Genomic DNA, 14733 nt, shown 5'->3' with positions numbered 1-14733 from the left:
GGAACCACAGCGCCAGCGGCACAAACGTTTCTCCTCCGGGGATATAAGCACTTGGAGTGTGCCAGAGTCCCCGATACCAAGTAAAATACCACGGGGAGAGTGTCCAAGTTTCGAAGATAACGAGCACGACTTGAGTGGCGTTTATTGCCGCTCGTTTGAAGGCAGTTCGGAAAAGCAAGCCACGTCAATCAAAGTCAGGAGAGAAGAAAGAACCAAACGCTGCGTCAATACCTTCGCTCCGTCAAGTGAAAAGACCAACACGGGAAGTGTATCAAGTGATCGTTTGAAGGCAGTTCGGAAAAGCAAGCCACGTCAAAGTCAGGAGAGAAGAAAGAACCTAACGCTGCGTCAATACCTTCGCTCCGTCGAGTGAAAAGACCAACACGGGAAGTGTATCAAGCGCAGACAAGTGCTAAAATAGCTCTGCTCTCTAAACATGGACACATTGATGAGTCTGGAAAATCTGCCAATGAGAACAAGATCCAGTATGACCCTAGCATGCAAGGTATATCTGTTACTCTGGACAATCAGAAGAATACATCGGTGACCAAGATCAAGACAACGCTTGGTCGAGAAACGATCTCCAAGTTTACGCCAAGACAAGTGGTAAGTTGTTATTTAACTGATATTAACATTAAGTAACATTTTGGCTTGATTTCCGTCTCTATCTCTGGACATATTCAAGAAATCGGCTTGTAGTTTACGCCAAGACAAGTGGTAAGTTGTTATTTAACTGATATTAACATTAAGTAACATTTTGGCTTGATTTCCGTCTCTATCTCTGGGACATATTCAAGAAATCGGCTTGTTTTTTTTCCCAAGGAAAGACAGTTTCTTTGAATACACGATACTTATTGAAAGCGGTGCAATACCTATAGTAGAGTGTAATAAGTAGTTAAACAGGTGGTTTTGTTGTTGTAATGACGTTCCATTGACTTTCAGATCCTTAACAAGACTCGTGAGAGGATGAGTCATTCCTCAGGGACAACAGAAAGTGACACATCCAGTGAGACAATCGACAGCGCCAACGACAAAGAAGGTAATAATCTAAAACCCACACCTAAGAAGAGAAGGGAGCGGTCATTTCGGGATGTTCTGAGCTTGATTCAAAACACATTGCTATCTCTGAAAGTGGAAAATGGTGCGACGCCCCTGAGTGACTCCAAAACTCGGAAGAAACTGAGAGTTGAAAGTCCATTTATTAAGACCCATGTGTCTTGTGAAAATGAAACAAACAGTTCAAGTGACTCACAATTGAAGAAAACTCAGAACAATAAACCTGTCGCTCTCAGTGAGACTAAACAAATGCAGTGTTCAGCATCTCTCAACAATCAAAGAAAAGTAACAGTATTGCCCAACACACAGTATGATCTACGTGAAAATATAATGGTCACATATGTTACCAATAATTTAACCACGAGTAAAACATGCAATACAAAGGGTGAGATGTGTACTATGAAGATACAACACAGAGAACTCGGTCTTACTGAGTCCAAGCTAACCAATGATCCTCTCCCAGATACATCAAGTCCTACTAACTTGTTTAGCAAACGAAAATACCGGGAGAATCAAGCTAGAAACTTATACCAGGATATGGAAAATGATGGGACGAGCAAATATTCAAATATCACAAATAATACTGTTCATTATACCATTCCAGGTTTGAGTAAGACATACGAAGACGTTAATAAAAACTATAACACCCCGTACACCAAGATGAACACATCTACTGATAGCTTGAATAGTGCGTTGGACACAATTCTTCCTGGTGATACGAGCAGAAGAAATGTCGAACCATCAAACTCCGAATTAGAAGTCACTCAGAGTGCAGAAGAGACTTCTCGTTTCATACTAAACATTGACTACCTGACCAGTGAAGAGAAAGCTCTTATGGAACTCAAGCAGAGCAAGAAGGAGACCATTTTCCACCGTGAGAAGGCTCATAGTGGCTATGACAGGTTGTTCCTACTGAGGTCAAATACAATTCAGTTCTTCCAGTATGTGCAAGCGGTGTGCCAGTATAATTCCAACTATGATATTAACCCTATTGATGAACGAGTCTTCTACAGTCAAATTCGAACCTTGAGATCCCCTTCAGGTGAGCTTTACATGTTCATGCAAGTATTGTTTACCAATCAAGGGGTTGTACGATTCGGCCGTTATTCAGGGCGAAAGTTTTGAGGGAAAAAAAAAAAAAAAATCGACAAAAGTTCACTTCTCTCAGTACTAGTTTTCGCTCCAAGACATTCAAACATATAAAGGTTCGTTATAAAATGTAGATCAAAAGTCTCTTTGGGCCAAAGCTCGGCCGCTCCCCAAATTTGCGCTATCTTTAGGCTTAAATCACGTCATTCGTCAGGCTCTCTGGGGATTTTATCAGTTACTTCTTTTTCACTTGAATGATTATGTTATCTGTTATTTCAGCTTATGAACTGGAATCCAAATTCTACACCAGTATGCTGGGACGATTTGAATTCTACAAATTTATCAAGTACATATCCTTGAACTACGTTGTCCCGAAGATGTTCTGTGAGTATTCTTGTTTTTCTCTGGAAATACTGTAACTGCTACGGTCTTAACGTCCCGAAAGCGAAGAGAGGAGGAAAACAGGGTAGGAGAAAGCCAGCCGTTCCAAAAAGAAACCTTATCTGTTCAGATAAAATCCGCCCGGGGTGGGAATCGAACCCGCGACCTAGAGCTTGCAAGCCAGACGCGATACCCTCCAAGCTAACTATATGTTCAGATAAAATCCGCCCGGGGTGGGAATCGAACCCGCGACCTAGAGCTTGCAAGCCAGACGCGATACCCTCCAAGCTAACTATATTTTTTGTTTATTTCTAAACATTATTCCCTCTTTTCTTTTACAGCCAATCAGTTCAAGAATGTCATATTTACCTCTCTTCTGGATAAAAACAGCAATTGTGCGAACTATATTATTCGAAATTTGGATCTATCTGTTTACGAAACGTAAGTTTATCTACTCGTACGTAAGCGAGAATTGTGAGACAAGAATCACTATTGTCAAACACTAAGGCAGTTTTACGTACACGGGGCTAGGCTTGGCTTGAAAATAGGATCTATCTGTTTACGAAACGTAAGTTTATCTACTCGTACGTAAGCGAGAATTGTGAGACAAGAATCACTATTGTCAAACACTAAGGTAGTTTTACGTACACGGGGCTAGGCTTGGCTTGAAAATTACAACAAGAAAAAAATCCAAGCCTAGCTTCGCACAACCCACACCATTTTGATTCCTGAGATTGATTTTTCACACAGTAAAATAGGTACACGTTTACATATTTATAAACCTATCAAAACAAAATTGAAACGCTTTAGAGAGCCGCACAAGATCGTTTCGCGAGAAGCCTCTAGCAGCGAGAAGAGGGAGCTGATCTTTGTGACATTGAACTCATGACATATCTAGACGTGGACCTGGCAAGACTCATGAAACTTCTCAATGGTACTTAAGTGAAAGAAGAAATAATTACATATTTTATAAACATACATAAACAAACTGCCAGCCTCTGGCTGGTTCCTAAAAAAAGCACAGTATATCAATTAATCTTAAGATATTTGTCTTCATTTGGATTTTCTTTCTTTTCATCTATTCTCACATCTTGGAGAGGCTAGTTGACAATTCAGTTGCTGCTTGTAAAGATATACTGATGACTTGGCGGGGCGGAGCGCTACCGCGCTCCTTAATACTAAGTAAAGGAAAACGTACACGGGGCTAGGCTTGGCTTGAAAATTACAACAAGAAAAAAATCCAAGCCTAGCTTCGCACAACCCACACCATTTTGATTCCTCAGATTGATTTTTCACACAGTAAAATAGGTACACGTTTACATATTTTTAAACCTATCAAAACAAAATTGAAAAAGTTGCGGAAAAAAAAATCAAAAATTCGAATTTCCCGCCAACTTTACACGCAAAAAGGTCGACGATGGCCTACGATGGCCCTGTTCATAACCACGGCCTCAAACAAAGTAGGTAACTGTTTCTCTCTCCTCCTCTTCTAACAATGGAGGTAACATTCTCTCTTCATCTTCAGGCAATGTACTTAGATAAATATTTATATTCTCTCCCCTTCTCTTGAAACAACTACAAATTAGTTCTCATCCTCCCTCCTCCTTCTCAAACCAAGTACATAGGTAACTTTTTCCCTTCCTCTTCAGACATTGTATAGTTCTCTCTCCTCCTTTTCAACTTCAAACAAAGGAGGTACCTAGTTCCTTTCTCTTCCTCTTAAAACATTCTCTCCCCTTCTCTTCAAACAACTGCAAATTATTTCTTATCCCTCTCAATGACAATGGAATATCTAGCACATCAGTTTCCTAATTTTAAACTGTTCTTCCTTTTCCAGTCATTTCTCCCGACTGCCAAGCACGCCGCTCAACAAAAGTCCAAAAGTAGATCTCATACATCTGAATGAGAAAGGATTTGAGCTGCTGAAAAATTGTCTGACGCAAGCCATCACTCAAATTCGACGAGAATCAAACTTCTAGACCTAGGTTACTCTCAATGAAAAACTTAATGAATAAAGGAATGTTTCTCTATTGATAATGGATGGGTGGTACCTCTTGTTCCTTACTCTGTTCCAGATCCTACCTCACGAGTATCCTCTGTTTCAAAACTATCAACTCATTGGTGACAGTCAACTCGTTCGCTTCTCGGAATTATTCCTCAACTGCAAGCGACAATACTTATCGGGCAGTAGCGGTCGCGTGGGCTACTGTATAGGAGGACAACGGGCAGAACAGCTGTGCCAACATCTGACGTTGAAAACCTGGCCGGTGTACAAGAATGTGATACTTCTCATCGGGACAAACGATATCAAAGATAGCACAGACGTCAGTCAGTGGAAAGAAAGCGTGAAGAAAATAGTTGACCTGTTTGTCTCTTACAATGTTCAGAGTTTAATTCTGCTGACAGTGCCTCCTATACCGAAGCTATGGCACCATGTACAACACTGGACCTTGTTTATTGAGTACAATGAGTTCTTGTTTAGTCTGGAGAAAAAGTACAAAGGTAAGTTTGATTTAATTCTGCTGACAGTGCCTCCTATACCGAAGCTATGGCACCATGTACAACACTGGACCTTGTTTATTGAGTACAATGAGTTCTTGTGTAGTCTGGAGAAAAAGTACAAAGGTAAGTTTGACTAGAGGAGTAGAGTCATTTTGTAGAATCAGTGTCTTTCAGAAGTCAAACTTGAGTTTCCTCGGTGTCATGTATTGAGCTAGTACCTCTTCAGTGACACCTTTCATAGCCTCCTGATGCTGAGTTACTATTGGAGTTATTGTATCTATTAGAATCTTCTTCAGTTCGCCTGTGAGTAGAGCACCACTGGTGTAGTTCTGGAACAAAATGAAACATCACAGGGTCATCGCTAAGGATAAGTAGCGCGAACGAACTATTGCCCGTAGAGTTAAAGTGCCTTAAAGGGGGATAATGAAATATAATAAAAATTGATTTTAAAAAATCGGTAAAACCGTTCGGGAGTTGGTGCTGAAACAAACAAACTTCAAATCTTCTTCTTCAAGTGCTGATCCGATTTCGGATGTTTGTGATCAACATGGCTATCTTTACTTTGTTGGTTGCAATTCTGAATAATACGTTGGATGCATGTCTTCCCATACCACACCCTTGGGTTCTGCAATTAAGATATTCTCCTTATTCCTGGACCACGTTTGCCGTATATCTTCCCTTAAATGATGGATTGTAGTAGGGCGTACTTGTTTTCGTTCTGAGTTAAAATTTAATAATAAAAATTGATTTAAAAAAAAAAAAAAAAATCGGTAAAACCGTTCGGGAGTTGGTGCTGAAACAAACAAACTTCAAATCTTCTTCTTTAAGTGCTTATCCGATTTCGGATGTTTGTGATCAACATGGCTATCTTTACTTTGTTGGTTGCGATTCTGATTAATTCGTTGGATGCATGTCTTCCCATACCATACCCTTGGGTTCTGCAATTAAGATATCCTCCTTATTCCTGGACCACGTTTGCCGTATATCTTCCCTTTAATGATGGATTGTAGTAGGGCGTACTTGTTTTTGTTCCGAGTTAAAACTTAGACTTGACTTCCTTTGTTCAATTAGAATATAAAGGAACTTGTTCTCACCTTTCGGATTTGTTCTAGCTTGTCATCATCTTCCAGGAAGAAAGTCAAATACTGATAGGCTATGTCCACATCACAGTTACCTCCTAGTTCTCTATGTTCTTCTACGGTGGCTTGGCCTCCAGAGTATGCATGCTTGTTCACCTGAAACACAAAGATCAGGATATAAGAAGTCATGTAGTTAAAGTTTATCTATGTCTCAAAAAATATAAATCAATTTAATCTTTTAATTTAATCTTTGGTAGAAGGAACTGTAACTCTGAGGTCTTATTGTCCCGAAATTGAAGAGAGGCTTGGCCTCCAGAGTATGCATGCTTGTTCACCTGAAACACAAAGATCAGGATATAAGAAGTCATGTAGTTAAAGTTTATCTATGTCTATGTCTCAAAAAATATAAATCAATTTAATCTTTGGTAGAAGGAACTGTAACTCTGAGGTCTTATTGTCCCGAAATCGAAGAGAAAAGAAAGACAGGATAGGAGAAAGCCAGTTGTTCTGAGAACAAACATTATCCGTTCAGGATAAAATCTGCCCCAGGCGGGAATTGAATCTGCAGCCTAGTGCTCATAAGGCACATGTGCTACCAACCAAACTAACTTTCACCTGAAACACAAAGATCAGGATATAAGAAGTCATGTAGTTAAAGTTTATCTATGTCTCAAAAAATATAAATCAATTTAATCTTTGGTAGAAGGAACTGTAACTCTGAGGTCTTGTTGTCCCGAAATCGAATTCTGAGAACTTTAATAAAATTGGTATTTTGAACTCTCAAAAAGAAGAAGAAAAAAGTATTTAACAGACAACCCTCTCATGAACCTACCTTGTTCTTCACTTGTTTTGGTGTACAGGATAGGAGAAAGCCAGTTGTTCTGAGAACAAACATTATCCGTTCAGGATAAAATCTGCCCCAGGCGGGAATTGAATCTGCAGCCTGGCTGGTGTGGAGTATTTTAATTAGTATTTTGAACTCTCAAAAAAGAAGAAGAAAAAAGTATTTAACAGACAACCCTCTCATGAACCTACCTTGTTCTTCACTTGTTTTGGTGTGTCTGTCAGGAAGATGGCCGAATTCAAATCACTAGCTGACATTTTTGTATTAGCACCTTGCAGTGCAGGAAAGAAAGTTGAATGAATGAGAGCTGGCTTCACATAGCCCAGTTTAGGTGCAACATCACGTGTCAGTCTAAAGTATGGATCTTGATCAATAGCACATGGGATGAGACAAGGGACTTTATGATTCTTGTTGAAAATCAAGGGGAAAGTTGAGCTGAATGAGGGAGCAGCTTGGATGGCAGGAAAAGAAAATTTACCCACAGAGTCAAAGTCCTTGAGACCAAAGATAGCTTTCACTGTGGTGCCATTGACAAGCTTCTGGATTTTCAAAATGTTCAGATAGAATGATGGGCTGTGAAAACAGGAAAATTTGAATATTAAATAGTTGAGAATAAAAGAGATCTCTATATGGGATTAAAAAAAAAACCTAACACAACAATTAAACCTATGTAAGTACCCTCCTACATGTTTTTATGGTGCTCTAATTGTACAAACAAAAAGAAGTACGTAAATAGGTACTCTATTGAACTGTTAGCATAATGGGACATCTTGTTCTGAGCTGACAGTATAAATACTACTTATAAGCACTTACTTCATGAAATCTATATCAGAAAATATGAACGTGGAATCCTGTTTAAATCCACAGGCAATAATAGCTTTGGCATTTTCATAGGCTAATTTCTTGGCTTCTTCAGGCTTAATATTTTTCCATAGTGACTTTTCATCATCAGTCAGTTGTATTACTAAAGGAACATCAAACACATCTTGCAACCATCTGGAAAAACAAGATAAGTCAAGGTTTTAAAAGGTTACATTTAAGAGAGAAAATTCCTTTACGGTTAGTCACTTGTAGGCACAGCTGAATGCTGAGGTAAAGAGATTTAACAATTGTATACTTAAGTGTGTTTTGCATTTTTGTTTTGTATTACTAAAGGAACATCAAACACATCTTGCAACCATCTGGAAAAACAAGATAAGTCAATGTTTTAAAAGGTTACATTTAAGAGAGGAAATTCCTTTACAGTTAGTCACTTGCAGGCACAGCTGAATGCTGAGGTAAAGAGATTTAACAATTGTATACTTAAGTGCGTTTTGCATTTTCATTTTTTATGTTCTAATTGACAAGTTTGCGAACATTATAACTTTGACAATCTGCTGAAGAAGGGTCTGGAATTCAGACCCAAAATGTCCAAACCAAACATTAAGGTATGTGCCAACTATAAGTCCAGGAAAATTGTAAGTTAAAAAAACACACACACACATTTCTAGCCACTTACTTAGTAAACATGAATGGTATCAAATGTCCTAAATGCATTGAATCTGAGGATGGACCCCTGCCAGTGTACAGGAAAAAAGGTTTTCCTTGTTCATATAAATTTAAAATACTGTGCATATCTCGATGTGAGAAAAATATACCCCTCCTCAACAAATGATGGACTTTTTTATTGGTGACTTTTTCAAATCTTGCTATCAACTCATCATCTATTTTGGAACTCCCAAATTTTTCTGTAAAGAGAAAGATAAACATAACATGAAATACCGCGGGAATGAGATATACACCCGTACAGAATCAGTGAAATCCCTGACCTAAAGCTACTCACAGAAAATCCCTGAACTAAATCATGTTCACACCAATTTTTTAGCCCTGTAAGGACTGAGCTCAGATATTCAGAGTGCTATGTTCTGTGATATCCATCACGGTAGAGGTGAAAGCAATGGAACTTACTAATTAGCTTATCATAGTCTACTCCAGTCATGGACTTGCTGGTAACATTCCATGGGTCAACTACATCATCTTCGCCATCCACTGTAGGTGCTGGCTCGGTGCCATCCAACTGTACATTACTCATCTTGTCTTCTAGCTGTGAACTTTCAGACATGGTAGCGTGGGTCAGAGATTACTTTTTCTTTTCAATTTGGTAGCGCGGCTTGTGAGTGCTAGGTCGCGGGTTCGATTCCCGCCCGGGGCGGATTTTGTCCTGAACGAATGAGGGTTGTTCTCGAAACGGCTGGCTTTCTTCCTATCCTGTCTTCCTTCTCTCTTCGACTTCGGTACGATAAGACCTTAGCAGTTACAGTTCCCTCCATCAAACCTCTTGTAAAAAAAAGTCGATTTCGTCAAGGGTTCGAAGCGCCGAGGTGCCCGGCCTATATAACCACGAAATTTAGTTTCAAGCTTTCAAGGGGCCATGCAAGATCGCCACCGCCAGATTTTTTTTTTTTTTTTTCGTTTGTTTACGAAATGAGAACCTGGCTCACCTAGTCACTTCTCCTACTTTGGTGTTTTTTTTTACAGTGTTGCCAAATGATAGAAAAGAGGGGAAGTCTTCATTGAACTTGAACCGGTTTTGTTTACAAAAAAAATGACCATGAGCCATGAGGATTTTTGAATTTTTTGAGGAAGCAGTGAAGCAGTTGATGTTGATAGCTTGATAGTTCTAACTTCTATTTCTAATTCTAATCTCTTATCAGCAAGTATCTTGATTTTGAAAATTTACATCTCTTGGTTCTTTTGTAAATTTTCTATCATAGTTGGAAAGATAGAAAGATGATTTCTCCATACTCTCCATAGATTACTTAGTGATTTTTGTCGGTGAAAAACGGTTTAAAATACAACACATTTTTTTCTATTTCAGTGCTTCATGCTTTAACCACCACTTCTTTTTACATACCTACAGCATACAGGTATCTAATTTTCAAATTCAAGCCATTACGTTTACTGCTCAGTCTAACTGAATACTCACATCTTGGCCAAGGAACAGGGAAATAATCTGGTTTAAAAATCACACCAAATTCTTCAAGATCAAAGGAATAATCACCAAATCAGTTGTGTTACTTTTACTATGGAGCAGAATCCTGATGACTTGGACTACAGCAACTACCACAGTGTAAGTTTTCATTTGATTTCAGTCTTATTTCTTAAATTATACCAGGATTAATGGGATACATTTGCTCTTACATCATACTCTGTCTAAGGTGATCCACTCACTATCAGGTAGACCTGACAGGTACACCTGGTTGGACACAATTCTTCCTGGTGATACGAGCAGAAGAAATGTCGAACCATCAAACTCCGAATTAGAAGTCACTCAGAGTGCAGAAGAGTATACCTGATAGAGTGTGCTCATCAGGTAGACCTGACAGGCAGACCTCCTCAGGTCTACCTGATAGTGTGTGTACTCATCAGGTAGGCTTAAATTATACCAGGATTAATGGGATACATTTGCTCTTACATCATACCCTGTCTAAGGTGATCCACTCACTATCAGGTAGACCTGACAGGTACACCTAATCAGGTCAGTCTACCAGGTATACCTGATAGAGTGTGCTCATCAGGTAGACCTGACAGGCAGACCTCCTCAGGTCTACCTGATAGTGTGTGTACTCATCAGGTAGGCCTGGCAGGTGTACCTGTCAGTTCTACTTGATAGTGAGCTACTTGATAGTGAGAGGCTGGCCAAAAGATTTGACAGGTGAATGGGATAATTGCCATGTATGTTACTTGTACTTGAGATTTGCAGCTTGATACCTTCCTTAATATTGTAGTGATGAAGGCATTCACCTGGTAAATGGAAGGATAATCCCAGCCAATGAAAATAAATTATCATTTCTTTTATAATTTGACCTCAGTTGAAAGTGTAAGGCCAGCCACTCACTATCAGGTAGACCTGACAGGTACAGCTGAAAAGGTCCATCTCTCTGACTTTATTTTTCAAGTTAATAATCATGAATTATAGATCTCCAATTCTCCACTGTACACTTTTCTACCTTTTCCTCATTCTTCACGCATATATTTTTTTTTTTGTCTTCCTGGTTCATTGAATTCTTTAGTATCCCCAAATTTATTTTTCCACCTTGTAACGGCTTTAGGTACCTGCTGTGTGTTGTTCGTGTTTTTTTTTGCCTGCATATTGATCATGCAATAAAATGTATTCTCTTTCATTAGCTCAATATAAAACAATCCGATAGTGCTGGTATAGTATATTGAATACCTAAATATAATTTATTTAGAATATAAAAATATCAAAAAGTACTATCATCACACTCACAATGTCTGTTGGCATAAAAAGACGTTTTAGTCTCGGCTGACGCAACGATATGAATAAGGTGTAGCTATTAAATTAAATTGAAATATGTATCCAGACACAAGAAACAAGTTACCTACCAGATTTTCGAAGTCAGTTAGACACAGGGCAATTTTTTCTTTGAAAAAATGCACCAGGTAAGTAATACACCAATTAAATGCAACAGGATTTTAACGTTGGGGCTGCCACAGATTTCGTAAGGATTGAACTCAATCTAGTGTTGAGCCTGATACTGATACACACGCCACAACATAGGGCAAGCCACTCACTATCAGGTAGACCTGACGACAGGTACTGATAGTGTGTGTGCTCATCAGGTATCGGGTATAACTGACAGACGAACCATGTGCCCATGCAAGATCGCCACCGCCAGATTTTTTTTTTTTTTCGTTTGTTTACGAAATGAGAACCTGGCTCACCTAGTTACTTCCCCTACTTTCGTGTTTTTTTTACAGTGTTGCCAAATGATAGAAAAGAGGGGAAGTCTTCATTGAACCGGTTTTGTTTACAAAAAAAAATGACCATGAGCCATGAGGATTTTTGAATATTTTGAGGAAGCAGTTGATAGTTCTAACTTCTATTTCTAATTCTAATCTCTTATCAGCAAGTATCTTGATTTTGAAAATTTACATCTCTTGGTTCTTTTGTAAATTTTCTATCATAGTTGGAAAGATAGAAAGATGATTTCTCCCCCCCAAGCCCCCCCCTATCGCCGCCTATGCTCCTCCTCCTCAAACAAAGTTGGTAACTGTTTCTCCCTCCTCCTCTTCTAACAATGGAGGTAACCTTCTCTCTTCATCTTCAGGCAATGTAGGTAGATAAATATTCTCTCCCCTTCTCTTGAAACAACTACAAATTAGTTCTCATCCTCCCTCCTCCTCCTCAAACCAAGTAGGTAACTTTTTCCCTCCCTCTTCAGACATTGTATAGTTCTCTCTCCTCCTTTTCAACTTCAAACAAAGGAGGTACGTAGTTCCTTTCTCTTCCTCTTAAAACAAAGGAGGTAACATTCTCTCCCCTTCTCTTCAAACAACTGCAAATTATTTCTTATCCCTCTCCTCTTCAATGGAATAATGGAAAACTTAATGAATAAAGGAATGTTTCTCTATTGATAATGGATGGGTGGTACCTCTTGTTCCTTACTCTGTTCCAGATCCTACCTCACGAGTATCCTCTGTTTCAAAACTATCAACTCATTGGTGACAGTCAACTCGTTCGCTTCTCGGAATTATTCCTCAACTGCAAGCGACAATACTTATCGGGCAGTAGCGGTCGCGTGGGCTACTGTATAGGAGGACAACGGGCAGAACAGCTGTGCCAACATCTGACGTTGAAAACCTGGCCGGTGTACAAGAATGTGATACTTCTCATCGGGACAAACGATATCAAAGATAGCACAGACGTCAGTCAGTGGAAAGAAAGCGTGAAGAAAATAGTTGACCTGTTTGTCTCTTACAATGTTCAGAGTTTAATTCTGCTGACAGTGCCTCCTATACCGAAGCTATGGCACCATGTACAACACTGGACCTTGTTTATTGAGTACAATGAGTTCTTGTGTAGTCTGGAGAAAAAGTACAAAGGTAAGTTTGACTAGAGGAGTAGAGTCATTTTGTAGAATCAGTGGAAAAACTACACCCCTGAGGCAGCAGGTTTCGTCATGTAATTTCTTATTTTTCCCAAATTTCATCGAACTAATTTTCGAGATAAATCTTGAAACTTAATTTAACACATTGAATCAATCATCAATGTGTTTATTACTCTACCGAATCACGCGTGACTCGGTACACATTCATGTAATTCGGTACATCGTCTGCGTATTGGGTGTATGATAATGACGGTGCCTCATATTCCGTAGGTACTAGTACTTGGAGTTGTACTTGAGACACCAAGTACAATTAAAGTACTTGAACTTTGTACTTGCAAGTACAATTTACCCAACTCTGACTACCGCCATAACACAAGTCCATTCCCTCCCTTTCAGATTCCTTCTCCTCCCTCAAACTGATCGACATCTCGTCTATATTTCTCACTAATGAGTCAGATTCGTCTGAACCGAACAAACTCAACTTGTACGTGATAAGTCCCGCTCGCGATGGTATTGACTATTATGACGAAGAATTCATGATGACTAACTTTAGGAAGCACAAGTTTGGCACCGCGGACTCGACAGAAATGAAGGACAATTCCTATTTGAAGCAGAACATTTCCCTGTTCGACACAATGAATATGAGATACAAACTTATGAGCTGTTTCCGAGGGAATACGAATGATCAAGGTACAGTCGAGTTTTTTTTTTTCCCCTCCAGAGGTTTGATAGAGGGGACTGTAATGACGGAGGTCTTATTGTTCCGAAAAAATCCGAAAAATCATTCATGTGCCACTAAGTACCTACTTTACTATTTATATGTTACTTAATCAAGCGTGCCGAAAGCGCGAACGTCAAGAGTTCGAACGCGCTGCTGCTCCCCGGCCCATATTAACACGAAATTCAGTTTCAAGCTTTCAAATGGTTTTGGCATTTTTGAAGTAAAGTGTCTTCTCTTTCATCTTGTAGCCGCGGCTTGTGAGTGCAGCTATTCGCGGTTCGATTCCCGCCGGGGCGGATTTTTGTCACACGAATGAGGTTGTTCTCGAAACGGCTAGGCTTTCTTCCTATCCTGTCTTCCTTCTCTCTTCGACTTCGGTACGACTAAGACCTTAGCAGTTACAGTTCCCTCATCAAACCCTCTTGTAAAAAGTCGATTTCGTTCCAGGGTTCGAAGCGTCGAGGTGCTGGCCTATATTAACCACGAACATTTAGTTTTTCAAGCTTTCAAGGGGTTTTGTCATTTTTGAACATAACGTGCTTCTCTTTTCAACCATGTTTTTCTTTTCAGACATCTCCATCAACAGGGAACGCTTCGATCTGATCGGAGTGACGCTCAACGACGTGTCTGGAACATCAAAGCAACATCCTCAACATCGAACGAAGAGTATATTATTCCCTTCGCCATGCATTCCAGAAAGTTTCCTATCCCACTGTGCATCAGGAACCCACACGCGCCAGCGGCACAAACGTTTCTCCTCCGGGGATATAAGCACTTGGAGTGTGCCAAGTCCCGATACCGAGTAAAATACCACGGGGAGAGTGTAGAAGTTTCCGAAGATAACGAGCACGACTTGAGTGGCCGGTTATTGCCGCTCGTTTGAAGGCAGTTCGGAAAAGCAAAGCCCACGTCAAAGTCAGGAGAGAAGAAAGAACCTAAACGCCTGTCGCAATACCTTCGCTCCGTCAATCCGTCAAGTGAAAAGACCAACACGGGAAATGTATCAAGTGAAGACAAGTGCTAAAATAGCTCTGCTTCTCTAAACCATGGAAACATTGAGAGTCTGTGGAAATCTGCGCCAATGAGAGAACGCAACAAACATACAAGGTATACTATAACTAAAACTGCAGACAATACACAGGAAAAACATCGGTGAACCCAGATCAAGAC

General features: G+C 39.7%; 4 protein-coding genes across 4 annotated transcripts; 3 read left to right on the top strand and 1 right to left on the bottom strand.

Moving 5' to 3' along the window:
* The first annotated feature begins 6 nt into the window (after window positions 1-6).
* On the top strand, window positions 7-4509 carry LOC103520909. Its single transcript, XM_008486008.2, has 6 exons — window positions 7-161; window positions 290-606; window positions 943-2098; window positions 2425-2529; window positions 2868-2967; window positions 4364-4509. The coding sequence occupies exons 2-6, from the start codon at window positions 499-501 to the stop codon at window positions 4503-4505; spliced, it is 1611 nt and encodes a 536-aa protein (XP_008484230.2). The 5' UTR covers window positions 7-161; window positions 290-498; the 3' UTR covers window positions 4506-4509.
* Window positions 4510-4530: 21 nt separating this feature from the next.
* LOC113472190 lies at window positions 4531-5165 on the top strand. The gene is made up of 2 exons (XM_026831841.1): window positions 4531-4961; window positions 5085-5165. Exons 1-2 carry the CDS (start codon window positions 4563-4565, stop codon window positions 5163-5165), a joined length of 480 nt encoding a protein of 159 aa, XP_026687642.1. The 5' UTR covers window positions 4531-4562.
* A 24-nt stretch (window positions 5166-5189) lies between these two features.
* LOC103520907 (tryptophan--tRNA ligase, cytoplasmic) lies at window positions 5190-9077 on the bottom strand. Its single transcript, XM_008486006.2, has 6 exons — window positions 8899-9077; window positions 8450-8678; window positions 7765-7947; window positions 7143-7524; window positions 6123-6263; window positions 5190-5357 (listed from the first exon to the last, which is right to left on the bottom strand). Exons 1-6 carry the CDS (start codon window positions 9050-9052, stop codon window positions 5199-5201), a joined length of 1248 nt encoding a protein of 415 aa, XP_008484228.1. The 5' UTR covers window positions 9053-9077; the 3' UTR covers window positions 5190-5198.
* A 533-nt stretch (window positions 9078-9610) lies between these two features.
* On the top strand, window positions 9611-14229 carry LOC103520908 (the record flags this gene model as incomplete). The annotated part of the gene is made up of 4 exons (XM_008486007.3): window positions 9611-10060; window positions 12411-12837; window positions 13239-13532; window positions 14134-14229. Coding segments are annotated over exons 1-4 (862 nt in total), but the record flags the coding sequence as incomplete, so codon positions are not given.
* Window positions 14230-14733: the final 504 nt, after the last annotated feature.

The sequence above is a fragment of the Diaphorina citri genome, unplaced genomic scaffold, assembly GCF_000475195.1.
Source record: "Diaphorina citri unplaced genomic scaffold, Diaci psyllid genome assembly version 1.1 scaffold4246, whole genome shotgun sequence".
NCBI classification, from domain to species: domain Eukaryota; kingdom Metazoa; phylum Arthropoda; class Insecta; order Hemiptera; family Psyllidae; genus Diaphorina; species Diaphorina citri.
Note: the sequence above shows the minus strand (reverse complement) of the source record. Positions and strands in the feature narration are given on the sequence as shown.

What these genes read in the sequence shown, in the direction of transcription:
- LOC113472190 (XM_026831841.1), top strand. Translation starts at nt 4,563, where the DNA reads ATGGATGGGTGGTACCTCTTGTTCCTTACTCTGTTCCAGATCCTACCT. An exon ending in TACCGAAGCTATGGCACCAT is followed by an intron (nt 4,962 to 5,084) that starts GTACAACACTGG and finishes CTATGGCACCAT; the next exon opens with GTACAACACTGGACCTTGTT.
- LOC103520907 (XM_008486006.2), bottom strand. Translation starts at nt 9,052, where the DNA reads ATGTCTGAAAGTTCACAGCTAGAAGACAAGATGAGTAATGTACAGTTG. An exon ending in AGACTATGATAAGCTAATTA is followed by an intron (nt 8,679 to 8,898) that starts GTAAGTTCCATT and finishes TTCTCTTTACAG; the next exon opens with AAAAATTTGGGAGTTCCAAA. An exon ending in ATACCATTCATGTTTACTAA is followed by an intron (nt 7,948 to 8,449) that starts GTAAGTGGCTAG and finishes TTGTTTTTCCAG; the next exon opens with ATGGTTGCAAGATGTGTTTG.
- LOC103520909 (XM_008486008.2), top strand. Translation starts at nt 499, where the DNA reads ATGCAAGGTATATCTGTTACTCTGGACAATCAGAAGAATACATCGGTG. An exon ending in AACCTTGAGATCCCCTTCAG is followed by an intron (nt 2,099 to 2,424) that starts GTGAGCTTTACA and finishes CTGTTATTTCAG; the next exon opens with CTTATGAACTGGAATCCAAA. An exon ending in CGTTGTCCCGAAGATGTTCT is followed by an intron (nt 2,530 to 2,867) that starts GTGAGTATTCTT and finishes TTTCTTTTACAG; the next exon opens with CCAATCAGTTCAAGAATGTC.